The 27,675-nt window shown below is 35.4% G+C and overlaps 1 protein-coding gene across 11 annotated transcripts in view; it reads right to left on the bottom strand.

Moving 5' to 3' along the window:
• The window catches only part of LOC128555273 (coiled-coil domain-containing protein 154-like), a 91,380-nt gene that overhangs the window by 48,005 nt on the left and 15,700 nt on the right, over positions 1–27,675 (bottom strand). For 10 of the 11 annotated variants that reach the window (XM_053537181.1, XM_053537177.1, XM_053537176.1 and 7 more), the window contains 8 exons: positions 25,078–25,581; positions 22,979–23,172; positions 10,163–10,247; positions 9,523–9,618; positions 8,028–8,253; positions 3,086–3,214; positions 911–1,035; positions 48–174 (listed from right to left, as the gene is read on the bottom strand). In XM_053537181.1, coding sequence (XP_053393156.1) covers positions 48–174; positions 911–1,035; positions 3,086–3,214; positions 8,028–8,253; positions 9,523–9,618; positions 10,163–10,247; positions 22,979–23,172; positions 25,078–25,581 — 1,486 coding nt within the window. The remainder of the gene's footprint in view (positions 1–47; positions 175–910; positions 1,036–3,085; positions 3,215–8,027; positions 8,254–9,522; positions 9,619–10,162; positions 10,248–22,978; positions 23,173–25,077; positions 25,582–27,675) is intronic. The other variant, XM_053537178.1, reaches the window with a different exon arrangement.

Raw genomic sequence — 27,675 nt, 5'->3', positions numbered from 1 at the left:
GTCACATCAAGGTCCTTGGACACCTTCCTGAGTTACAGGTAGCTTACCTTATCACCGGTGACATTAAGGTTCTGAGACACTCCTCCAATAGCTTGCTGTAGAGTTGATGTAGCTATCTGCAATTTCTCATTGACACTTGCAAGCTTCTCATTTGTCCCACTCTCATGAATTTTCCTACAAGATATTGACCAAATTAATCATATTCCCTTAAAATGAAGTTGAGTAGAGGCCTCAATTAATCTCTAATCTCTCAATGCTTTAACCTTAAGCGAGTCTAGCACATTACTTTTGTGTAAGAAAATAATTAAGAAAATTGTTAGAATGTAAGTGGTTCCTGATGTTTGTCCACAGCTGACATCATAGCTGTGACATCATTGGTGAAAAGCACACCAGAGGTCAGGCTTCACAGGTAGTTTTAAAGTTCCAATGTGATATGAGCTATCACTATCAGTAAGACTAGATTGATGGTTTGTATGTGGGGTCTTTAAAACATTATGAAACAATTCAAAGTCATATGGTGACTTTCAAGCTTTTCATAGTGCAGAAAGATCCCTAGTACCATTTTGTGACTACCTGCATCTGTATCTAAATAACATGGAATCAATAACTATAAAATGTCAGTAGAATATATGTGCAGGCCTGACCTGCTAGTGGGGTCTAAGGGCATGCTCAAGCACGAACATTTTTGTCTAGAATGAGCGTAGAAATGTTTTCCAACATGTTAAGGACCATAAAATACATTTATTAAAACGCACTATTTTTTTCTCACTGTATGTAGACCTAAGCCTGCAGTGCTGACCTACGCTTAAGAAACCATCTTTTTTTCTCTGCAGCATCAAAAAGCATACAATGAAGCCAAGGCAATTCACCATAAAGTATCTTCCCTAGTAAATTTCAAAGATAAGCAAACCTTGACTTAATTTCTGCAGCCAAGACTTTATCTACTTGTTTCTTGTTTTCTGCAAGTTGCTTTTCAACAATGGAGATTCCTTGATCAAGTTTGGCTATAGTGTCTCTGTTACGGCCTTTCTCGCCCTGAAAGCACAAAATATGTAAGCTTAATAAATGAATTTTATAATAAATACAATACTGTGAAATCATTAATATTTGCGGGGGACTAATTTTCGTAGATTTCGTGGTTGAGCCAATCCACGAAATTTACTCCCAACAAACAAGGAAAATTCTCATTCATTTTATGTTCAATTGTTGAAGTCCACAAATTTATATCCCCACAAAACTGCCGTTTTGACCAAAACCATGAAATTTTATGCCCATGGAGTTAAATGATTTTACAGTATCTGATATCTTTTAAAAGCTTCAATGACCTAGTGTTGCAAGTGACCTGTGCCTTACTGTTATCAGTTCAAGCATACCCTGTCCTCTGGGTCATGTTCTTTAACATTTACCTTGCTAAATTTCTAAAATCCACTGGGTCCATCATTCATTTTGGGCAGTACCACTTATTATTCAAAAGTGTTCACTAAAATTTTCTTGACTAAATAGTGAACAGTGCAGAACATGCGCAGGCTGATCTTAATCTGCACTGGTCGCAAAGACAAAATCACTTGCCACCAGCAGGCTATAGGTTAATTAAAAAGTGATTTGAGCCACGCCATAAGAAAACCAACATAGTGGCTTTGTGACCAGCATGGATCCAGACCAGCCTGCGCATCCGCGCAGTCTGGTCAGGGTTTCCATGCTGTTCGTTAACGGTTTCTCTAATTGTAATAGACTATGAAAGCGAACAGCATGGATCCTGACCAGACTGCGCGGATGCGCAGGCTGGTCTGGATCTATGCTGGTCGCAAAGCTACTATGTTGGTGTTCTCATGGCACGGCTCATTTCTTGTAATCCAAATGAATGAACATCTAATCACTGAGAAGACAGAGTGGGTCAACATGGGCCACTTCCTGCATCTTCTCTCCTTTATTCTCACTGACAATCGTAACTGTTTAGCATCCATTGATGTAATATAAATGTATACTGTCTAACCTGTCTTAAGCAGCCAGCCAGGGGAAGCAGACAACTCGGCCGCTTAAGCCAGGTGACTGCTGATCAGAGGTGCAGCCAATATATGTATTTTTTCATACTTCTGACCAATGTTCAATCATGACTTTAGCCTTTAGGTCCATTTTTGTTTCGTTTTTCTATTATTATTCTACCAGGATGCATTGACGTGCATTTGCCTCTGCAATACGAATGGTCTTCTCAGCAATCTACATTTCTTTTTTACAACAAAAATTATTACAGACAATTTTCCAACTTTAAAACAAGTTTGTTTATTATTTTCGCCATTTTGGTAAGGGAAGCAAATCTCCGCACTTACTGTCTACACTAAAATCTAAGATTACTGTTATGTTCTGTAAAAGATTGAGTGCTTTATATTTCTTTCAAACACAATTAATTTCATATAGATTTAATAGTATTTTGATGAAAGATTATAGAAAAAAATCACAAATATTATAATACTAATTAGATATTGAGTATTATCTTTAACCGAGGTTGAACTGTGAACAACAAAATTGACACAAGGTGACACGCTAATTACCGATAATTACTGGTCATTTGATCGTTACCTTTGGTTATTAGTTTTAACTGAGAAGCTCATGCTCATTTTGTCGTTTGTGTGGTGAAGTCACGCGAAACTTAGCAATCATGTGTTTCTCAAAAATCGGGTATCTTCAGCGATTATCACCTAAAGATTAGTTTTGGAAGAAACATGGCCGCTGAAAGGGGTCAAATACGGCGGTCGGGAGGCAATTCCGGTGGCTGCTGACCGCGGATGGGAGGTGGCCGCCGAATAAAGTGATGAAATAGAGGAAAATCCATCAGGAGCATCATAAAATTGCCGCTGAACGAAGGTGACCGCTGATCGCAGGTGACCATTAGAACAGGTTAGTCCGTAGTTAACGTTACATATTTTGTCAAATTACAAAATACAAATTAAATGGAAAAACATCTCCTTAATCATTCTTTCATTAATGTTTCAACATTATGAAAAGCCTTTCTGTATCTTTCATGATATTTTATAAAATAAAAACATGAAACTAATTATCATTGATATCAAATGTAAGGAAGACTTGCATTCATATTATCTTTGAGCACATGTAATTCTTCCTCCAGAACTTTCTTCAGTGTCTGCCACTTCCTGTCCGCATCCTCTCTCGCTGCCTTCTCATACTCTTGTCGGGAATGTTGCTCTCGTTGTACAAGCTGAAACAACAAACATTATCCAATTTACAGTAAAATCAAAACAAGAGCTGATGGAGGACAGCAACGTTTGCCTATTCAACAGCCTTGTCAGTTAAATGAAAATAAAAGCTGAAAAAGGGGAAATTTTGCAAAATTGCAAAACAGGGTTATGGAACCTGTAAAATGCATATCAGTACATGACAATGGACAATTGTGTAAAGTTTCAATCCATTCATATCTATGGGTACTGAGATACCAGCTTACATACAAAAACTTAACCAAAAACTGCTACATCAAAATATGGACACATTTTTTCGTAAAAATGCAAAGTAGAGTTATGTAATCTGTGCATTAAATGTCAGATCATGACAGTGAACAAGTGTGTGAAGTTTCAATCCATTCCCATTAGTGGGTACTGAGATATCAGCTTACATACAAAAACTTAAACAAATTGGGACGCCGACGCCGACGCTGACGTGGACGCAGATGCCGACGCTTGAGTGAGTCCAATAGCTCTACCTATTCTTTGAATAGTCGAGCTAATGACAGAGTTTACTGTGAGCTTCAACCTCCTGTCCCTCAAAAAAATATGGGTTGGGATCAGATTGCTGTGACAATTCCAGAAAAGTGCAAGATCATTATAATGAAAGCTGCTGGTGACCTATCAGTTGTCTGCAATATCCATGTCAAAGACCAATGCTACGGCAGAACGTAAAATCAAGAAAATCTCTATGTGCTTTGCAACAGACCTAACAGTGTACTAGTACTAGATACACAAGGAAATGTCCAGCACATAATTTCCCTGAATAAAGAAGTGTTTATCAACCCACAATATATTGTGCAAAGTGAAGATTCCAGACTTATCTATATCAGTGACTATGCTAGCCACTGTGTTGCCAGTATAACATTACAAGGAGATATAACCACTGTGTACAAGCACAATAATTCTAGTGGACCAAAGGGGATGGTGATGTTAGAAGCTGGATCATTGTTGGTGGGTTGCCTTAACAGCACTATTTGTCATATATCAGGAGACTTAATGCAAGGTCAGGCAATGATTGATGGTCTACAGTACCAACTGTGTCCATGGTCTATACGCTACAGTCAAAATAATAATGAAGTCTATACAGGCTGCTATGGTGATGAGATTAAGAAAATAAGGTTAAAATAGGGTGTAAAAATACAAAAAAACTAGAGCTGCTTTTGAGAAAAGGGCATGTCTCCCACAACTGCCTAATCATCTGAATAGTAGTATAAGACTGGATTAGAAATGTTCTAGCCTAAACCCTACTCCCTATATATTCTACATTCCCAATCAGACTTTCAGCGCTTTGATTATCAAAAACAACCCAATCAGACTTTCAGTGCTTTGATACAATCCAATCACACTTTCAGTGCCTTGATACAACCCAATCACACTTTCAGTGCTTTGATTATAAAAAAACAATGTTTCAAGGGCAATAATTCCAAAGTGTCTGGGCCAACTTGGCTAGTTAATCGAACTTGGCCGAGGACTTATTGGCAAACACATTTTGTTCAAGTTTGGTGAAGATCAAACAAGAAAAATTCGACTTAGAGTGGGGACAAGATTTGTGACAGATGGACACAAAGGCAGACAGACAGACAGACAGAAAGACAGGACTAAATCAATACGTATCCCACCACACAGCAGTGTGGCAGACATAATAATCCCTACTCGTTCATTACTTCCATCATTTTAAACACAATTGTTGCTGCAAGATCTGATAACTGATAAAATGTAAATACACAATCAATATCTTGTCACAATTCAGAATTTGATGTTTTGCATGAAAAATGATCTGGTTTTTTCCATTGAAACTGAAATCAATTAATTTTTTGGCACGTTTGTTTTGGCATTTTTTACCAAAATGACTGTTTCTGTGAATATAGAATTGTGGATTCTGAGTGAGAAAATGTATTTATATATGAAAGTCCCAAAAAGATGAGTCTGTCCACTTTATGTTGATAATATACACCAAGTTTCACTTGAATTGGATGAAAACAGTAAGAAGGCATTTGTAGATATGAACAGTAATTGTTGCAGTCCCAGAAAATGGGAACAACTCAAAAAGTAATAACTGGACATAAAAATCCTAAAATATGTGCATGTCTGACTGATGTTAATGACGTATACCAAGTTTCATTTGAACTGGATGGAAACTGTTGGAGAAGTGACTAGTGAAAGTCACCACTTTATTTGCATGATGGCTTCATGCTGATGATGTATACCAAGTCTTCTTTTAAACTGGATGAAAAAAATAGGACTTGAGTACATAAGAAAGTGTGATGGTGGGTAGTGCAAACACTATAATTACGCCTTCTGGGGGACATAAAAATACAAGTTTTATTGAGAAAATTAAAACAAATGTTACACTTCAAAATTAAAAGTCTGGTTGGTTTGTTCACAAAAATGAGGAATGAAGAACTGGATGAATAATAAATGATTTTGAAAAATGTATAACGTGGTAAAAAAACATCACTGCTGAATGATTTATAAAGATCATACATTATATTATTTAATAGATTTGTAGTAATATATTTCAGCTTAATAATTTGTTTATATTTGTTTTGTTACTATAACCTTGGTATTGATTCTGTTTTTTATTTCCATTTCTACTCTTTAGGGACCATTCATTACCATAATGGTAATATAGCAATATGGTAATGGATGTAAATATATAAATCATTTATTAATATGTGTTTTAAAGAGAATTATTAATAAACTTGGGTGAAATATATCAATTTGGTAATTAATTTCACAGTGAAATTTATCAAATATATCTTTCACGGGTATATGACTACAGTGGGTAAAATTCTGATAAAAACATTGAGAAGACACAACATGAATAAAAATTCTGTTTGCTAGACATGTAAAATAAAAATATCTAGTAAATATATTGCATCTGGTGTTCACTTGCTCTGTTTTATAACTGAATCCTATATATATTTCTCTCTGTATATTACTACTATTAAATTTGAGCTGTACATGAAATATATTTGAATTTTCTTGCTAACAGCATCTCTGAACTCATTTATTTAAAATAAATAGCAGTAATGTAAAAGTTGTTCTTTTTCCAATTAATAAAATTTATATAAAAAACAACAACAACTGTATTTTTAATTATACTGTGTAATGCTTCATTCATACAAACAAGAGGGTCATGATGACCCTGGATCGCTCACCTGAGTAATATGAGCTACATGTTTCAAATGTCAAACTGATGATAAAATATTAAGAAAGTCAGTCAGTCACATTCATGGTCAATGAAATTCAGTTTTACGATTTGTGTGCAAAACTGTGTATGTCATCAAAATTTCAAGGCTGTATCTTAAAAAAACAAGAAAGTAGGTCAGTAGGTCAAGGTCACAGTCAAGTGACATCATATTACTTGGGGTCATCAGGTAATTATAATTAAACAGTCTTGGAAATAGGATCAGATGATTTTTTAAGTATTTTTCCTATATAACTCACATGATAACTAAGTGAACCCAGGGCGGGGCCTCTTGTAACCCCAGGTGCATAAATTGAACACTTTTGGTAGAGGACTACTAGACAATTCATCATACCAAATATCAAAAGCCTAGGTCATATGGTTTCAGACAAGAAGATTTTTAAAGCTTTTTCCTATATAAGTCTAAATAAAACTTTGGACCCCCAGGGCAGGGCCTCTTTTCACCAAAGGGGTACAATTTGAACAATTTTGGTCGAGGACCATAAGACAATGCTACAAACCAAATATCAAAAGTCTAAGTGTTGTGGTTTCAGACAAGAAGATTTTTAAACTTTTTTCCCTATATAAGTCTATGTAAAACTTGGGACCCCCGGGGCTGGGCCATATTTGACCCTAGGGGGATAATTTGAATAATCTTGGTAGAGGACCACTAGATGATGCTACATACCAAATATCAAAGCCCTAGGCCATGTGGTTTTGTACAAGAAGATTTTCAAAGTTTTCCCTATATAAGTCTATATAAACAATGTGACACCTCGGACGGGGCCATATTTGACCCTAGGGGGATAATCTGAACAATTTTGGTAGAGGACCACCAGATGATGCTACACACCAGATATCAAAGCCCTAGGCCCTGTGGTTTTGGACAAGAAGATTTTTAAAGTTTTTCCTTTCGGTTGTCATGGCAACCTGAGTTCTGCATGGAATTAAATTCTTTGAAAAATTTTGAAAGGGGGCCAACCAAGGATCATTCCTGTGAAGTTTGGTGTAATTCTGCCCAGTGGTTTTCAAGAAGAAGATTTTTTTAGAAATTGTTGACACACAATGGACGACGGACTACGCACAACACACTACACACGACGGACATCAAGCGGTCCCAATAGCTCACCTTGTCACTTCGTGACAGGTGAGCTAAAAATATAAATAACCAGTACACTAAGTCTTAATAATGTATGTTCTTGGAAGATCAGAAATATTTTTGGAGTTCTGTTTCCAAGAATATCGGTTTACACTAATTTATTTTAGCTGGACTTGGATAAAACCTTGAAGTTCATCTTGATTACTATTGTGTGTTTTCCTGGAAACATCAGTACTGGTGTCATGTAAGATGTTCAAGAGGCTCAATGATCTCCAGGCTGAGCACTCAACAACTAAACCACTAGATCATCACTCACTGTCCTTCCATTGTTATTTTTGTTGTGTTCTCTTATATATGATATTGCTGTTACACAGTCACTTCATATCAAATATTTTGTGGAAATAACATTTTAATTTATGGAATTTGTACATTTCTTTTCAAATAATAAGGCATGCCACAAATTTGATCATGTGTCAATGAAAGAGAAGATTTTTGTAAGTACCTTCTCAAGTTGCAAATATTTCGTCTGTATGTCCTCCCGAATCTTCATTTCCTTTGACAATAACCGTTTGTTGACATCCTCCACCGTGTCGGTTACTTTAGCATTCAGTTGAAGTCGCTCTGCCTGTTGGGCATGTTCTTTCTCACGAAGGACCATATCAACTGTATGCATGTTTTCTTCTCTTTTCCGTACCTGTTCACTGATTGCAGTATTTAGTTCGTTGATCCTTTAAAAAATATTAAGGACATTTATAAGATACTGAAACTGTATTAAACGTTAGCCTGCTAAATTTCTAAAATGGAATGGTCCATCATTCAATTTGGGCAATACCATTTATTATTCAAAGGGCTGTTTGTTGAAAATTTACTGACTGAATAGCGAACAGTGCAGACAGACCATGATCAGCCTGCATGGATGTGCAGGCTGATCTTGGTCTGCATTGGTCGCAAAGGCAGAAATATTTGCTGCCAGCAGGCTAAAGGCTAAAAGCATCTGTCTAATGCTGTTTTCAACAGTATTTCAGTTATGTTGTGATTGTGCATTAACATTATCAGTTTTCCTGGATTCTGTATCAGTACTTATCTGTTCTCCACAAATAAGTGACAAATTTCAGAGAAGTCTGAACAGATACTTTATTAAGACTTGTACATAGTACTTCGTCTACATTACATTTTCTTTGCAAATACAATGTCAACAAGACATTGATGTAGAGATGGAGGATGAGTGACTTTAAACACACTGTTTATTCCACAAATCCTCAGAAAGAATATAATCATACTGCACCTAGGGACCAAATTTGCAACCTCTCAATTAAAAGCATTGTGTTTTAATTAACCAATTTACTGGGTGGGCAGTAGTGAAAGAAAATATAAAACAGATTATAGACAATCAGGCCATATTTTTTTGTCTCCGCAAACTTCTTAGTCAATGGAGTGAGGAAATGTAGTGTTCTTGAATGTTTACATTTTCTGACTGTCCTAAATAAAACCTGGTGTAGACAGAAAGGTCATGCGATAAATATATGCATGAAAGGAAAGCAGGGCTTGGTTCCTGTGGCCCAGTACCAGAGCAGAACAGTGTCCTAATTTATTCCTTTGACAACATCAAGAGGACTACTCTAGAATATTTAGAACACTGTTCAATGTAGTCAAAGGAATATAGCCACTAAAACAAACACTGGTTTCAATCTGAAGTGATCCAGCTGTATACAGCATTAATTTAGAAAATACAGCTCCCTAGTTAAGTAATCTTTATGCAGATCAAATTTTTTTTTTGCAAAACACTTGATCAGTGTACCAGCATTATAAATTTGCAATACTTCTGAAAATTAAAAAGAAATCTGCAACATTATGGACATCAATATACTTTTTTAAACATTGGTAATGTGGTGCAAGATTCTACAGATTACCAAATCACCACTGAATTTCCAGACAGTACACATTTTCCCAGAAAAACTACTGTAAATTTGATAATACTTTTAAAAAAGTTTCCATACTTGGTTTGCATCATTTTCTCCAGGTTTCTCCGCTCCGCTTGTTCTGTTTCATGTTTACCTCGTAGATCCATCAGAACGTCTCTTAATTCGGAAAGTCTGAAAAAGCAAAAAGAAAACAAACAATGTTTGTCTATGTATTTTTGTTTGTTTGTTTTGTTGAGCTTTCAGTCACATCTACACAATCCTCAGTCATATATGGCAACCTTCAAGCTTTTCTAGTGTAGGATGATCCCAGTGCCCCTCCAGGAATTATTTCAGGCAGAGACTGGCACCTGGGTAGAACCACCAAACTTCTATAAGCCAGATGGATGACTTCCTCTGCTGCACATAAAGGGATTCTCAGCAACCTAAGCTAGGGTTTGAACCACAAGCTGGCAAGTTACTGGACGTCAGCAACCTTAACTATTAAGCCAAAGAGACCACCACCAACATCTTCTGCTTGCAAAATGCACAATTTTTATATTCAAATTTGCTGCTTTTACAAAACTGTGGATATTCTATCCATATGCAATGATTTATTCCTTAATTTAAAAATATTTCAGACTTTATTTTACTTCATCATGTTTGTCTTCACATAAAACACCATATTTGAAAATTTCAGTATTATCTTATATCATAATATAATTAAATCAAAACATACCTTGTTTCGACCTGTCCTCGAAGTTGTGTCGTTGTAGCATCTGTCATTGTGTGGAAATCCGACTGCTTCCGCATAGAGTCCAACTGAAATATTCCAGTCAATAAACAAAACATTTGATATATAATTACGATAAAATGAAAAGAAATACACTGTAAACATCACCTCTTATAAGCAAATACCTCCTTATAGGCAGATATCTTCTTTCACATTACAATGTATACAGAAAATTTAGTAAATTAACCTCAAGAGCAACAATCACTGCACAAGAAACCAATTTCAGTCTTAAGGTAGTTCTGCACATTTGGATCAAATTTTTTTCTACAAAATTAATGTAGAATTTTCAAAACTTCAGAATATACCTAGAAAATTCAAATAAAAAGGATAGGGTCATGTGCTTGGTTTTTTGCTAGACTGATTTGATATTTTTTTTCATAATGGGAGTCAATGGGAAAATCATAACTTTCAACTCATTTTAATGAATAGAAATTTTTCAACAATGCAGATTTTGATGAAACTTCTCACAGTTGCAAATAAACATACGGCCTATAATGTGGTGAAATAAAATATATAGGTCCATATATGTGCATATTTTTGAGATATTTGATCACGATTAAAGTGAACCGGATATTTCACGCCAAATTTTAGACAATATTTTGAATTAATTAACGTTTCATATGTTTACATATCATATTTTGACTTTAGAAATATAGTAACAGTGCCATTTTAATAAATTTACTCACAGGCTGTCATTAATTCATAAAATTATTTTCATTTCCGTATGCCAAATCCAGACCTTAGTTTACATTTTCCGGATAAATGATGTTACACCATCACTTCCGGTTTATCAAATGCGCAGAGCTATCTTAACATTGGTGTTCACTCTACAGAGGTTGTACTGTATGTTTTAATTCATTATATATATTTTTTTAAATATCACCACTGTAACTTGAAACATTGAACTGATCTGAGTGCTCACACCGACTCAAAACAGCAAATACATATTACATGATCAGAGTAAGTTAAACATTGCATAACACAGTAGTGTGTAGCTGGCTTGTTAGAAATAAAAAATTAACTGCTAAGCTTTCAACAACATCAAAAATGTGAACCTCCTTTAGCAGCTATTCATTCCATTAACTGAAATGTTGAGTTGAACAGACAGTGACTGTCTGTGACATAAAGCAGTCAGACTGTATACCCTTACAGAAGAAAAAGGCCTGCTGCGTACTCTTGCTGTGTACATACAGCGTATATGATGCGAACATGATGTGTACTGAAATCAATAGTACGCAGGATATACACCGCACATACACCGATAGTACGTTTGTAGTACACTTTTGACATGCAAATGAGCTCTGCCGCGTACTACTTGCTGCGTACATGCTGTGGACTACATAGTACACAGGATGTACGCTGGAGGAATTTAGTATGCGGGAAATAGTACGCAGCATGTACGCGGCACATACACTTTTCACATTCAAATGAGCCTGCGGTGTACTACCCCTGCGGCGTACATGCTGTGTACTCCTGGCCCGAGTCCTGCGGCGTACATGCTGTGTACTCCTGCTGCATACATGCTGTGTACTCTTGTGGCGAAACTGCTGTAATAATGTAAATTCCTTACCCCACCAACTTTCGTATGCAAATGCTGATCATTTGGACAGAAAAAAAAAAGAAAAAAGATAAGTGACATGCATCAATAAGTATTTACCCTTACCAAAATAATGTAGATTGATGTTATCAAATAAGTTAGTATGCTTTTCTCCATCCACTTTTCAATGAAATAAATCTATTTTTGTAGCATGTAATTTGGTAAACATTTGAAGAAAATGGCATAACTGCATCAAGGGGAAACAACTTTAATGCAACTAAATATAAGTGTTATGATTTATTATAGACGATGTGTGCGTAGTATGTATTTATTTTGATTAAAATCCATCTGAGAACAATCTAGGACTGGAATTATATAAGCATTTATACACTTTTATGTCCGTAAAAAGTAGCGCACCAAAAAATTTTGGATTGATTTTTTCCAATGGGGCGAGCGCAATTAGCCAAAAACGTTCTGAAAATATACGAGCGGCAAATCCGATGAACAACTTTTTAATTTGGTGAGGCTTTAATGAGTTAACATAATGAGAATTAAAGCCTTTATAAAACATGATAGAATGGTGTTTTGCTTAAGAGTATTCAAATAACAGTGAGAGTTATTAATTCTTCTGATTCGGGCGCTGTTGAGGCATTATCTTGGTAATTATTTCATGTATTACAAAATGTAATGCAACGAAGTTCAAATAAGGCTTTTCAATTATCCAAGTTAGAAAGCTTCAGGATTAATTCAAAATGAAAAAGAATATATTTTTACACTGCATGCAAGGTGCAGCTCAGAAATCACTAAGATGTAAGCTTCACAAATGAACATTGCAAATAGTTTGGCAAATTTTCATTGTTCAGAATACTGGTAATCTGAACTATTCTATGCTATTAAGATAAAAGTTACACGGAAATCAAGTTCTTGCTTCCAAAAAAAAAAAATGTACAAATCCTTCCTGCATGAAGTGTACTTCAGACTTTAACTTATAAAAAAAAAAACTAAGTATAAATGCCAAAAGAAATTGTACAAGTCTTTCCCGCGTATATGAAGTGTACTGCATAAATTTCAAAGTAACTGCGGTGTACATGCAGTGTACTATTTTCTTGTACAAGTCCCTCCTGCGTACATGCAGTGTACTCCTTAAATTTTCAGAGTCTGTGCTGCGTACTTGAAGTGTACTAGTGACCTCCTGCGTACATGCTGTGTACTCCTCGAAATAGTACGCGGCATGTACACGGCATGCGGTGTATGTAAAATGTACTCCTCTGGCGTACTACTGTGTTCGCGGCATATACACAGCAAATACGCAGCATGTACGCCACAGAGGCTTGCTTCTGTAAGGGTAGTGAGCTAAGTGTGACAATACAATTCCATGTCTTGTCCAGATAAACCCCTTGCAAATGCATCTGCATCACAATGCACACATTTAGTAATTTGCCACATCCCCACAGAGTTGCATTTTTAACCATCTTGGGAGAGGGTCAGTCACCAGTCAGATTTGGAATTTTGGGGACATAAAAACATGTTAAGTATGTAAATATTAGTCACAGAAACATTCAGCTGGGAAAATTCTGTGACATAAGGCCATACCAAATTGATTTGTCGTTCGTCGGAACTACCGCACAAATGATTTCATTCCCGAGAAAAAGAAAAAAAAAATTCACCCGCCCGCACGTATATAAAAATCGCCGAAAAAAAATATTTTTTTTTCTGATTACGCGGTCCGGAATGATAACGGAAAACAGGTTTTATCGCTGTTTTAATGCGCCAAAGTGATATTGATCGGAATCCATGCGTTCGTAATACATGTAGCTGATGACACAAACTCAAAAAGTCAGGAATTATGGTGTTGTTCATCATTTGTTTTAAACCTGGAGTGTCTGTGCTAGTGCCACACATGACCTTCGATGTGCCGGTAGGTGATGAAGTATGCACGTTCTACGATTGTTCAAATTATACAGTTAAAAGAACAAAGCCCGACTTGTAGACGTGCACGGCCACGGGGATTCAAATTGAAAATATTTGGATTAAACATAGAAATATTGTTCAGATAAAGTTTTCAAACCATTTGTTATCAGTGTGTTTAGTTAACTATTTTAGATCTAGAGCCAAAGCCAGTGCTTTCTTGAAAAAAAAGTTTGTTCACAGATCCTGACTGATCCATCACATTAATTGTCTCGGGCCCAAATCGTTTTGAACGTAACTTCTTTAGTATGGCAGTCAGATATTCTATCAAAATGCATATATTCATTTTTAAAAAATGTTTAGCTTTTCAAATAAGTTGTGTAGATATAAAAAATAATTTCTGTCGTATTGTAACGAAATGAACCTCTACCACAAAAACTTAAGCTAAGCTTATCTGTTAAGAAATTATTCCAATGGATTTGAGATTTCGAGCAATGTCAGAGCATTTGTGTGCCCAACTCCGTTTGGTCTCATTGGTCAAGTGATTTATTACTTTCCCCTCACCTCTACCGTTTGGAGTTTCACTAGGGGCACAAAGTTGCTCATGTGTCGAAGCCATCTAACTGGGTTTCAGAAGATATGTTATTCCACTTGGGTGCCTGTTTTGTCTTAAATATTCCTCATCCTCTGCCGTTAAATGGGCACGCCTTCAGATTAATGTAGAACAATCAAAATTAAAAATAAGACACTCGTCCCTCAGTAATTATAAATACAAAATAAAAACAAAGTGATTCAATGATTTTTAGCAAGAATTTGTTTGCAAAACCATTCATGTAGTCTTTAAAACATACAGAAAAGCTATCTACTGTCTTAGTCACACTGTAAATGTTTAAGTTCTGTGTTATTCTTAAAGAAATGTTAACTTCATGTATAATCATAACTGCAAAAAAAAAAAAAAAATACCCGCTCGCTCCATGTAAAAGCAACCCGCCTCTGAAAAAATCAAAATTGAGAAAAAAAAAAAAAAAAAAAATTTCGCTCGCTCGCTCCTATTTTTTTTGAAAATTTTCCTAAGAACTACTAATCAATTTGGTATGGCCTAAAAACGTAACAAATTGGGAATTTTGGTAATTTTTAGCAACTGGAAAAAGTCTTTTTATGGAACGTGTATTATAAAGATGGAAAAAGATGCTTCAAAATATGTGTGTGTATTCGGGTTTAACGTCTTTTTCAACAATTTTTCAGTCAAATAAACGACGGGCTGCAAAATATAACTATAGAAAGAAAACAAACTCAAAACTTCTTTAACTGTTTCAAATATTAATACGAACATAATTATAGAGTCTACCTAACAAACGATTTAGAAAAATGGGGATGTGGCATGGGTACATTATGCATCTGTGATACACCTTCAAGTGTGATACATACTGTAAGTGCAATTCAAACTGCATTATAAGCAACTGAATAAAATGTTTGTAAATAGAATCGCTTTAAAACTTAAGTGCAATTAATTACTGTAAACCTAGAAATGATCGCAGATACTATATTTCGCGTTTTTCAAAACATGAACATTTTCGCGGATACAAATCTTCGCGGAATCATATCCATCGCGAATCCCGCGAATATGAAGTCACAAGTGAACATATTTAGTATAATAAGGTAAGTATCACTGCGTAGTTGCATTTATAGTATTCTCGAAAACATTCAGTTTTATTGTACCCTTCAATTATAAATGCACCCTAATCCTTTTCATCCATATCAACGGTTATTCACACCTCCAATTATTGGCAGTCAGTAAATTGCTGTGATTACACTGTCATTTGTTTGCCATTTAAATAGGTGATTAATCCACACTTAGCAGAAATACTTACAATTAATATATCGTATTGGCTGCCGACTGCAAATTGCATGTATATGTCGTTCGATAGATGCATATTGTTTTTGTTTTTATCCCCTGTTTGCCTTACGGATCGATATTGAAAATGCTGTTGCTTGATAAATAAGTAAATTGTAAATCAATTGAAATAATGTGGATTTGTGCACTCATGTTATACAATTATGGTACTAGAATATGAATTATTAGTATCCAGGTATGTGTAAGCACAGAACCATTTTATAGCAATCTATTTAAGCTGAAGCTAGAATCTTTCGCGTTTTTGTTAGAACAGAGTTTTTCGCGGCTATTTAATTTCATGGAAATAAACTACCCGCGAAAGGCGCTAATTTAAAAAGCGCAAAAACAATTCTAGGTTTACAGTAATTGAATTTCATTAAAAATTAACAATTCAGCTCTCAGGCAATTCATGCGCAGAAAATAAAAGTCGGATCAACAGTCAAGCATAGCATCACTCATCAAATTTTAAGTTAAAAAAAATCAAACAGTATTCATTACACATTATGTGAATAGAAATTTAGCAGTTACCTCCTGTGGACGAATGAAACAAATAAATAAAAGGCAATTATCTAAAATATTACAATTTCGAAAATGAAAAAACATTTTGTGTATTATTATTTCATTAAGGTTATTTAGTTACTGTACAAAGTCATATGTTTTATATAACAGCAGCATGCTCTATATTTGTGTTCTGCTACTGTAAAATCAGATATTTTCACAAGGCTAAACGGAAGTTAGCTACCATTTACTGTCTAATTAATGTCCTCCCCATAATAAAAGCACCTACACTATTTAAAACAAGAGGACCATGATGGTCCTGAATCGCTCACCTCTTCCCACATGACCCAGTTTTGAGTATGACGTCGTTTTTCCTATTATTTGACATAGTGACCTAGTTTTTGAGCTCATGTGACCCAGTTTTGAATTTGACCTAGCTATTATCAAGATAAAAATTCTGACCAATGTTCATGAAGATCCATTGAAAAATATGGTCTCTACAGAGGTCACAAGGTTTTTCTATTATTTGACCTATTGACCTAGTTTTCAAAGGTACATGACCCTGTTTTGAACTTTACCTAGATATCATCAAGGTGAACATTCTCACTAATTTTCATGAAGATCTCATGAAATATATGGCCTCTAGAGAGGTCAGAAGGTTTTTCTATTTTTATACCTTACAGGCCTAGTTTTTGACCGCACGTGACCCAGTTTCAAAACTGACCTAGATATCATCAAGGTGAACATTTAGATTAATTTTCATGAAGATCCATTGAAAAATATGGCCTCTAGAGAGATCAAAAGATTTTAATAATTTTAGACCTACTGACCTAGTTTTTGACCCAGTTTCAAACTTGACCTAGATATCATCAAGATGAACATTTACACCAACTTTCATACAGATCCCATAAAAAGTATGGCCTCTAGAGAGGTCACAAGGTTTTTTTATTATTTGACCTACTGACCTAGTATTTTTAAGGCACGTGACCCAGTTTCAAACTTGACCTAGATATCATCAAGGTGAACATTCTGACCAATTTTTATGGAGATCCATTCACAAGTATGGCCTCTAGAGAGGTCACAAGGTTATTCTATTTTTAGACCTACTGGCCTAGTTTTTGACCACACATGACCCTGTTTCGAACTTGACCTAGATATCATCAAGAAGAACATTCAGACCAATATTCATACAGATCCCATGAAAAATATGGCCTTTAGAGAGGTCACAAGTTTTTTCTATTATTTGACCTACTGACCTAGTTTTTGAGGGCACGTGACCCACTTTTGAACTTGACCTAGAAATCATCAAGATGAACATTCAGACTAACTTTCATACAGATCCCATGAAAAATATGGCCTCTAGAGAGGTCACAAGGTTTTTCTATTATTTGACCTACTGACCTAGTTTTTGACGGCAAGTGATCCACTTTCGAACTTGACCTAGATATCATCAAGATAAACGTTCTGACCAATTTTCATGAAGATCTTGTGAAATATATGGCCTCTAGAGAGGTCACAAGGTTTTTCTATTTTTAGACCTACTGACCTAGTTTTTGATGGCAGGTGACCCAGTTTCAAATATGACCTAGATATCATCAAGATGAACATTCAGACCAATTTTCATATAGATCCCATGAAAAATATGGCCTTTAGAGAGGTCACAAGGTTTTTCTATTATTTGACCTACTGACCTAGTTTTTGAGGGCACTTGACCCACTTTCGAACTTGACCTAGATATCATCAAGGTGAACATTCAGACTAATTTTCATACAGATCCCATGAAAAATATGGCCTCAAGAGAGGTCACAAGGTTTTTCTATTATTTGACCCACTGACCTAGTTTTTGTTGGCATGTGACCCACTTTTGAACTTAACCTAGATATCATCAAGATAAACATTCTGACCAATTTTCATGAAGATCTCGTAAAATATATGGCCTCTAGAGAGGTCACAAGGTTTTTCTATTTTTAGACCTACTGACCTAGTTTTTGACCGCACGTGACCCAGTTTCGAACTTGACCTAGATATCATCAAGATGAACTTTCAAACCAACTTTCATACAGATCCCATGAAAAATATGGCCTTTAGAGAGGTCACAAGGTTTTTCTATTATTTGACCTACTGACCTAGTTTTTGAAGGCACGTGACCAAGTTTCGAACTTGACCTAGATTCAAGATGAATGTTCTGACCAATTTTCATGAAGACCTTTTAAAATATATGGCCTCTAGAGAGGTCACAAGGTTTTTCTATTTTTAGACCTACTGTCCTAGTTTTTGATGGCACGTGACCCAGTTTCGAACTTGACCTAGATATCATCAAGTTGAACATTCTGACCAATTTTCATGAAGATCTTATGAAAAATATGGCCTCTAGAGAGGTCACAAGGTTTTTCTATTTTTAGACCTACTGACCTAGTTTTTGAAGGCACGTGACCAAGTTTCGAACTTGACCTAGATATCATCAAGATGAACATTCTGACCAACTTTCATAAAGATCCCAAGAAAAATGTGACCTCTAGAGTGGTCACAAGCAAAAGTTTACGAACGCACACAGACGGACGGACGGACGGACGGCAACGGACGACGGACAAGGCACGATCACAAAAGCTCACCTTGTCACTTTGTGACAGGTGAGCTAAAAAAAAAACAACATGTTTATATATTGTAAGTTAATGTAGGTCATAAGTGAATACTGGCAATGCAGTAATGCTATATTGTTAATATCCTAGCTATAGATCATTGTAAGCTGCATTTATATTATATTTAAATACCCCATTTTTAGGGCCTTAAAGCCCCCATTTTGCAAAATGTAATGCCCACCCAGGGCTTAACTAAGGGAATATATGGGAACTGGTTCACATGGTAGAATATTCATGCTGATTAGCAAACTTGTCTGACATATAGGCCTATTTTTACCAATAACAACACATTTGGGAGTATTTATCATTAGGAATAAATACGTCATAATGCAATTTAATCTAAACTTGGAGCTGCAAATGAGAGTGATCACTAGAAGCAAGTGTATCCTAACATTTCTGCCACAAAAACTGAAGTTTAAAAAAATATTATTAAAACAGGTGTCCATTGTCCCTCCTTCACCTCACATCAACACAGAACAGCATTCTAAGTGATATTAAACTGGTGTAATGGTCAGATTTTCCCCCAGTCAGTTCCACCCCCCCCCCCCCCCCCCGCACCCCCGAGGAAAAAACCAACCGGTTGATTTCTTCCCCGAGGAATGGTTGGTCCCCCCACCCACCCTGGTTCTTTTTACATCACCCCTAGTTTTTGTGCACAAACAAGGAAGAAAAAACTGACCAGTTGTTTTTTTCTTTCTCCTGCCTGGTTTAAGTTTTCCCTCTATTAGATTAAACTGGAGCAGCTGCTGAGAGCATGCATACTGCAACTTTTCTTTTTTTTCACTTTGAACAGACCTCTATTAAAGTCATCATGAGTAACTTAGTACTATAACTTCAAAATAGGACTTCTATTTTTCCCATATTTACTGCAGAGAAAAATGTATGCAATTATAGTAACCCTCACAACTATACTGAACAAGACAGCTTACTGTCATTTGCTGTTTTGCAAATATCTTAAAAACTGCTAAATATTTTTTTTTCATTTTACTAACACACCCCCTCCTTTTAAAACAAGAGGACCATGATGGTCCTGAATCGCTCACCTCTTCCTACATGACCCAGTTTTGAGTATGACGTCTTTTTTCTATTATTTGACATAGTGACATAGTTTTTGAGCTCATGTGACCCAGTTTTGAACTTGACCTAGATATTATCAAGATAAAAATTCTGACCAATTTTCATGAAGATCCATTGAAAAATATGGTCTCTAGAGAGGTCACAAGGTTTTTCTATTATTTGACCTATTGACCTAGTTTTCGAAGGTACGTGAGCCTGATTTGAACTTGACCTAGATATCATCAAGGTGAACATTTTCACTAATTTTCATGAAGATCTCAAGAAAAATATGGCCTCTAGAGAGGTCACAAGGTTTTTCTATTTTTATACCTACTGGCCTAGTTTTTGACCACACGTGACCCAGTTTCGAAACTGACCTAGATATCATCAAGGTGAACATTCAGATCAATTTTCATGAAGATCCATTAAAAAAAATGGCCTCTAGAGAGGTCAACAGATTTAAATAATTTTAGACCTACTGACCTAGTTTTTGACCGCAGTTGACCCAGTTTCAAACTTGACCTAGATATCATCAAGATGAACATTCTGACCAACTTTCATACAGATCCCATGAAAAGTATGGCCTCTAGAGAGGTCACAAGGTTTTTTTTATTATTTGACCTACTGACCTAGTTTTTTAAGGCACGTGACCCAGTTTCAAACTTGAACTAGATATCATCAAGGTGAACGTTCTGACCAATTTTTATGGAGATCCATACATAAGTATGGCCTCTAGAGAGGTCACAAGGTTTTTCTATTTTTAGACCTACTAACCTAGTTTTTGACCGCACATGACCCTGTTTCAAACTTGACCTAGATATCATCAAGATGAACATTCAGACCAATTTTCATACAGATCCCATGAAAAATATGGCCTCTAGAGAGGTCACAAGGTTTTTCTATTATTTGACCTACTGACCTAGAATTTGACGGCACGTGACCCACTTTCAAACCTGACCTAGATATCATCAAGGTGATTGTTCTGACCAATTTTCATGAAGATCTCATGAAATATATGGTCTCTAGAGAGGTCACAAGGTTTTTCTATTTTTATACCTACTGGCCTAGTTTTTGACCGCAAGTGACCCAGTTTCGAAACTGACCTAGATATCATCAAGGTGAACATTCAGATCAATTTTCATGAAGATCCATTAAAAAAATGGCCTCTAGAGAGGTCAACAGATTTAAATAATTTTAGACCTACTGACCTAGTTTTTGACCGCAGTTGACCCAGTTTCAAACTTGACCTAGATATCATCAAGATGAACATTCTGACCAACTTTCATACAGATCCCATGAAAAGTATGGCCTCTAGAGAGGTCACAAGGTTTTTTTTATTATTTGACCTACTGACCTAGTTTTTTAAGGCACGTGACCCAGTTTCAAACCTGAACTAGATATCATCAAGGTGAACGTTCTGACCAATTTTTATGGAGATCCATACATAAGTATGGCCTCTAGAGAGGTCACAAGGTTTTTCTATTTTTAGACCTACTAACCTAGTTTTTGACCGCACATGACCCTGTTTCAAAACTGACCTAGATATCATCAAGATGAACATTCAGACCAATTTTCATACAGATCCCATGAAAAATATGGCCTCTAGAGAGGTCACAAGGTTTTTCTATTATTTGACCTACTGACCTAGATTTTGATGGCACGTGTCCCACTTTCAAACCTGACCTAGATATCATCAAGGTGAACGTTCTGACCAATTTTCATGAAGATCTCATGAAATATATGGCCTCTAGAGAGGTCACAAGGTTTTTCTATTTTTAGACCTACTGACCTAGTTTTTGACTGCACATAACCCAGTTTCGAACTTGACCTAGATATCATCAAGATAAACATTCAGACCAATTTTCATACAGATCCCATGAAAAATATGGCCTCTAGAGAGGTCACAAGGTTTTTCTATTATTTGACCTACTGCTCTAGTTTCTGATGGCACATGACCCAGTTTCAAACTTGACCTAGATATCATCAAGGTGAACGTTCTGACCAATTTTCATGAAGATTTTTTAAATATATGGCCTCTAGAGAGGTCACAAGGTTTTTCTATTTTTAGACCTACTGACCTAGTTTTTGATGGCACGTGACCCAGTTTCAAACCTGACCTAGATATCATCAAGGTGAACATTCTGACCAATTTTCATGAAGATCTTGTGAAATATATGGCCTCTAGAGAGGTCACAAGGTTTTTCTATTTTTAGACCTACTGACCTAGTTTTTGACGGCACGTGACCCAGTTTCGAACTTGATCTAGATATCATCAAGGTAAACATTCTGATTAATTTTCATGAAGATCTTGTGAAATATATGGCCTCTACAGAGGTCACAATGTTTTTCTATTTTTAGACCTACTGACCTAGTTTTTGAGGCACTTGACCCAGTTTTGAACTTGACCTAGATATCATCAAGATGAACATTCTGACCAACTTTCATAAAGATCCCATGAAAAATGTGACCTCTAGAGATGTCACAAGGAAATGTTTACGCACGGACGCACGCACGGACAACGGACGCTGCGCGATCACAAAAGCTCACCTTGTCACTTCGTGACAGGTGAGCTAAAAACACGTAAAAGTTGTGTTTTTAGAAAACAGGTGAAAACCATTTATAAGAATACAGTGGTTAAATAGATTTTGATTTTTTCTAGATACTGGTTGATGGTTTAATAATTCATCAAAATATCAAAAGATCTTTATGAACTGGGGTATATAAACAGTCCTGTTATTTTGTTTTTGTTATCATAACATTTAATGAACCATTTTAATGTATTTTTGTGACTTTTCGAACTTGGTTTGAAGTTGTAAAATGAGTAAATTTATATGAATGTACTGTTTGATTTTGTTGAATTTTTTTTAGGTAATCAGTAACATATTGTTTTTAGTGTATGCTAAATTTCAAGAAAATGCTTTTAGTAGGCAAATCAACAGTTGGCAGATCAGCTATTTTGTTCAGTATAATTATATACAAATTATTGTGCCATTTACTTAAATGCTTGAACTATTAAATGTATTCAACAAAATAGTCAACAAAGGTATACTCTACTGTAAATGTTATCATACATTTGAGATTTAAAATTAAATAAATGATTTTTAAATGATACAGCAATTCAAAATGTTATATCCAGTAATAATATATATCATTTTAAAAGTTTTTTCAACTAATGTCAAATCAACAAAATGGTCCCTTATAACATGTTGGCTTACATTACCAAAAACTTACATGTACTCTGTTTTCATCCTCCAGTTTCCGAGCTCTGTTTCGGACATCAGTGATCATGTGAGTGAACTCTGACTGCTGGTTCTCCATTCGATTCTTTAATGACCTCAGCTCCTCGGACAGGGCATATGTGGCCTGCTCTAGTTGGTTCCGAGATGTTTTTGTCTCATTTAATTCTGATCTTAGTTCCTGAAGTCTAAAACATTTAACAGAAATGAATTTTTCTTTTCAGACAATTATTACAATATCACTTAATGGAATGTAGACATTGAAATAAAGGCAGGAATAATACATCTCGAAATAAAGCACCATCTTAAGGGACAAAGATCTCTGCCGATCCTGTTATATGTAAAACAAGAGCTGTCCGTAAGACAGCGCACTCGACTTTTCTCAGTGCTTGACTCTGAATAAGAGCTTTGCAAGTAAAAAGATAGTAAATAAATATTTTGAGTTTCAAGTCAAAAACTTTAATAGTAACAGAGATATTTGACTTTATCAAAAATTTTAACAAAATATTCTAAGTTAAAAAGGGACATAATTCTGTAAAAATTCAAATCAGAGTTATGGGGTTGTTTCTCCTGGTGTAGACTTTGATGGTAAACAAGTATTTTAAGTTTCAAGTCAAAAGCTTTGATAGTAACAGAGATATTTGACTTTATTAAAAACTTCAACAAAAAATTCTAAGTTAAAAAGGGACATAACTCTGTCAAAATTCAAATCAGAGTTATGGGAACTGTGTCTCCTGGTGTAGATTTTGATAGTAAATAACTATTTTGAGTTTCAAGTCAAAAGCTTTAATAGTAACAGAGATATTTGACTTTATCAAAAATTTTAACAAAAAATTCTAGGTTAAAAAGGGGCATAATTCTGTCAAAATTCAAACCAGAGTTAAGGGGATTGTTTCTCCTGGTGTAGACTTTGATGGTAAATAACTATTTTAAGTTTCGAGTCAATAGCTTTGATAGTAACAGAGATATTTGACTTTATCAAAAACTTTAACCAAAAATTCTAGGTTAAAAAGGGGCATAATTCTGTCAAAATTCAAATCAGAGTTATGGGGGTTGTTTCTCCTGGTGTAGACTTTGATGGTAAATAACTATTTTAAGTTTCAAGTCAATAACTTTGATAGTAACAGAGATATTTGACTTTATCAAAAACTTTAACCAATGGCTACGGTGATGCCGACGCCAGGGCGAGTACAATAGCTCTACTTTTTCTTCGAAAAAGTCGAGCTAAAAAGATCAGTCGAGTGTGTCTAGAAGAATTAGACCACAAATCAAAGTAACAGCATCTGGAAAGTATGCTAAATGAGGTGTTCTGAAACTGATTTAAAGGCAGAGTAGAGCAGTTATTCATTGCAAATTTTGTATCCAAATATCAACTGACAAAAATACTAGCAGTATTTCATTATTATTCAGTTTTGCAAGAGAGAAAAATAGGTCCATCCAACGTGATTCAAAGATTATAGATATCACACTTTGTCCTTGAAATCTAAGAAGATTCTGTACAAAGAGCAAGCATATATATAGTATTTGCATAATAAAAGTGAGAAGCTTTAAAGGTAATTAAAAAAAAAAATATATTTTGGATATAATCAAGGAAAATGCTTTTCATTTATCCCTGCTAGTTTTTCTTCATCTTCCCTTTTCAAATGTATTGTTATTCCAAAATTCTGTATGGATATATCACTGACTTGACAGTTTTGTCAATACATGGATATTCGATATCATGATTAATGATGAGAAACCAATTAAAAATCTATCAAATACTTCAAGACACTGCCTTTAATGCATTTACATTACCACACAAACTATTTGATCATTAATTAATGTATAAAATTTGCTTCTGTCAAAATGTCATAAAATCTAAATGCTTTTAATCCTTCCTACATTAATTTTTTTACAATGTTAAGAATTGAATCTACCGAACGGTTATTCATCCAAATAGCAAGTAGTAGGACAACAAAACAAGGACACATCTATTATGACCTAAATTCCCCTCATTTTGAAGGTATACGTGAGATTTTAGCTTATTTAAATTATGTTCAAATTTGTTTTACAGAAAAACCCCAGTGGCTGCCGCTTTATTTACTAAAACTTACTTCATCTGCTGAGCATCTCTTCTGTTCTGTATCTCTTGTTGACTATGTACCACACTTTTCTCTACATTTTTTGTATGACTGAACAAGGCATTTAACGACTCTTTCTCATCTTCAATTTTGTCTTCTGTCTCTTTTATTCGCATACTTAATTGCGATATAAGTTCATTGCTTATTTTTATTGCTTCTGATAACTGTTGTCTAGAATCTCGTTCTTCACGTAGAACATCTTCACTTCGTTTAGAGGTATTACGTAAGTCATTCTGAAGCCTAAGCACTTCTTCTAATAAGGCGCGGTTTGATTTTTCCGATACCGCTAGTCTCATTTCAAGCTGCCGTACACGTTCCTCAGTATCATTGTCTGTCGTATCTCTACCCCGCGCAGGACTACCTTTCCTGACACTTCTTAGTGCAACAAGTTGGTTATCATTATGCGAACGTGGCGTCTCCCCGCCAATACCGGGGAGCTGCTCATATTTTGACGGAAACTGATTCTGCATCTGTGGCCTGAAAATAGAAAAATGAATGAATAAATGAAATGATTATTTCAATAGCACAATTTAACGTATGTTAGACTTCAGCCAAAAACTTTTTTTTGCCTCTTTTGGGAAGTTCGTTTTTGTATTGCTTCTAATAAAAGTGCCAATGTTGCCGAAAGTCAAACAAACTCCATAAACATTGAAAACCAATCTCAACAACAGTTACAGTACTGTATGATTTTATTTGTATGTAACGATGAACTGTAAATGTAAATGTTCAAGTTAGATATAATAAAATGTCTGTTCTGTTCTGTAAAACAGCCTGAATGTTAACTTACAATTAAATATTTTATTGCCCTTAATTACATTTAATAGCTCTATACATAGATTTTTTTTGAGTTACACAATGTATTAACAAAAGGAACTTACTATTATAACAGGATAATTAGTTTTGAGAATTTTAAACATTTGTTTTGCTTTCTATCACAGACTAATACTGCATTCACAAAGTCACACAATACCTCTACAGCAGAACTTGTGCATATTTCTCAATGCAAATCTAATACCTATTAATACTGATCATGCACTTTTTCTAACCCTTACTATGCTGGACACAATTGATTCTGCCTTTGGGACCAGTGTAGATCACGATCAGCCTGCACATCCATGCAGTCTGATCATGATCTGCACTGTTCCCTATTCAGTCAGTATCTTTTTGGTAAGCACCCCTTTTAACAGTTAATGGTACTGTCCAAATTGGACGATGGAAAAGTTCATTGTAGAAATTTAGTAGGGTAAAGCTTAAATACAGATCACACAGGAAGTTATGCAGGTTACCCAGAATAGAATAATGACATTTCAATGGTCATTATAAAAGTTTTAAAGTTCCGATTTAGATCATAACTGCCTAGATTAATATTCTGCTGCTTCTAGATGAAAGTAAAAGTTGATATTAAAAACCCTCTTGGGGATTAATTGAGGCATCAAAGAGCTATTGTCTGCCTGGCAAACAGAAAATAATTGCTTTTTCTTGTTTTGAAGAACATCATAAAGAAGGCTTTGAACAAAAAAAAAATCAACATTTCTTCAAACTGAAATATATATAAGCACTGTCCTCAAACAACTTAAGAGTTTGCATTAACAGCCTAGCTCGTCAGCTCTTTGATAAAAATTGATTTTATCGTCATGGATCTGAGTCTGGATAACTTTCGTCAACAGAGGCTGTGGTTTCTAGGCAGGACAGTCACGTCACCAAATGGAATTAATAAACATTGTCATTTGAAATGCGTATTGATTGTAAAAGCTAACAAGAAATATATCCGGAATCAATACCAAGCTTTGTGACAAATACATCAAACTTCAAGTAATGAAGTTAACAACTACATAGTTATTTTCCCAGCAGGAAGACGATTTGTCAGCATCAGTTTCAATTAAAGCAGTATTTCTACCATAAAATGCTTACCAATTTCAAAAGGTCAATTCATATAATTCAAAGCAGACCAACAATTATTTCACCAGAGAAACAAGAAGCTGCGTTCAATAAAAACGCTTGATGTCCCCGGTGGCATCCTTGTCGATACAAAGCAACCTAAGTCCAAAACGATGTCAAGTTCAAGGTCAAAGTCAAACTGAGGTCAGGTGATGTCTGAAGATGAGGAATAGCCACAGGTTTGTAACATCTGCATTAGTATCAAATCATTCTAGTAAGGGGTATTGATGCTAGACGAAACGGTCCCATTTGGTTAACCAAGAGATGGCTCATATAAAGCAACCTAAGTCCAAAATGAGGTCAAGGTCAAGGTCAAACTGAGGTCAGGTGATGTCTGAAGATGTGGAATGGTCACAGTTACATCTGCATTAGTATCAAGTCATTCTAGTAAGGGGTATTGAAATGGTCCCATTTGGTTAACCTCATATAGACGGATGGATGAACGAACGGATGGATAGAACAATCACTATATGCCTCCCGCATCAGTAGATGCCGGGGGCATAAAAAAAACAGTACTAAACTAGAAAATGCTTTTGTAAAAAAGCGCATGTCTCCCCAAATGCAAAGTCCTATAGGCAAGAAGTCAATAGGGGTCAGGAGCGAAAGTCAAAGAGACACTGATGGTTGGCTGCA

Source organism: Mercenaria mercenaria, chromosome 2 (genome assembly GCF_021730395.1).
Source record: "Mercenaria mercenaria strain notata chromosome 2, MADL_Memer_1, whole genome shotgun sequence".
Taxonomy (NCBI): Eukaryota; Metazoa; Mollusca; class Bivalvia; order Venerida; family Veneridae; genus Mercenaria; species Mercenaria mercenaria.
Note: the sequence above shows the minus strand (reverse complement) of the source record. Positions and strands in the feature narration are given on the sequence as shown.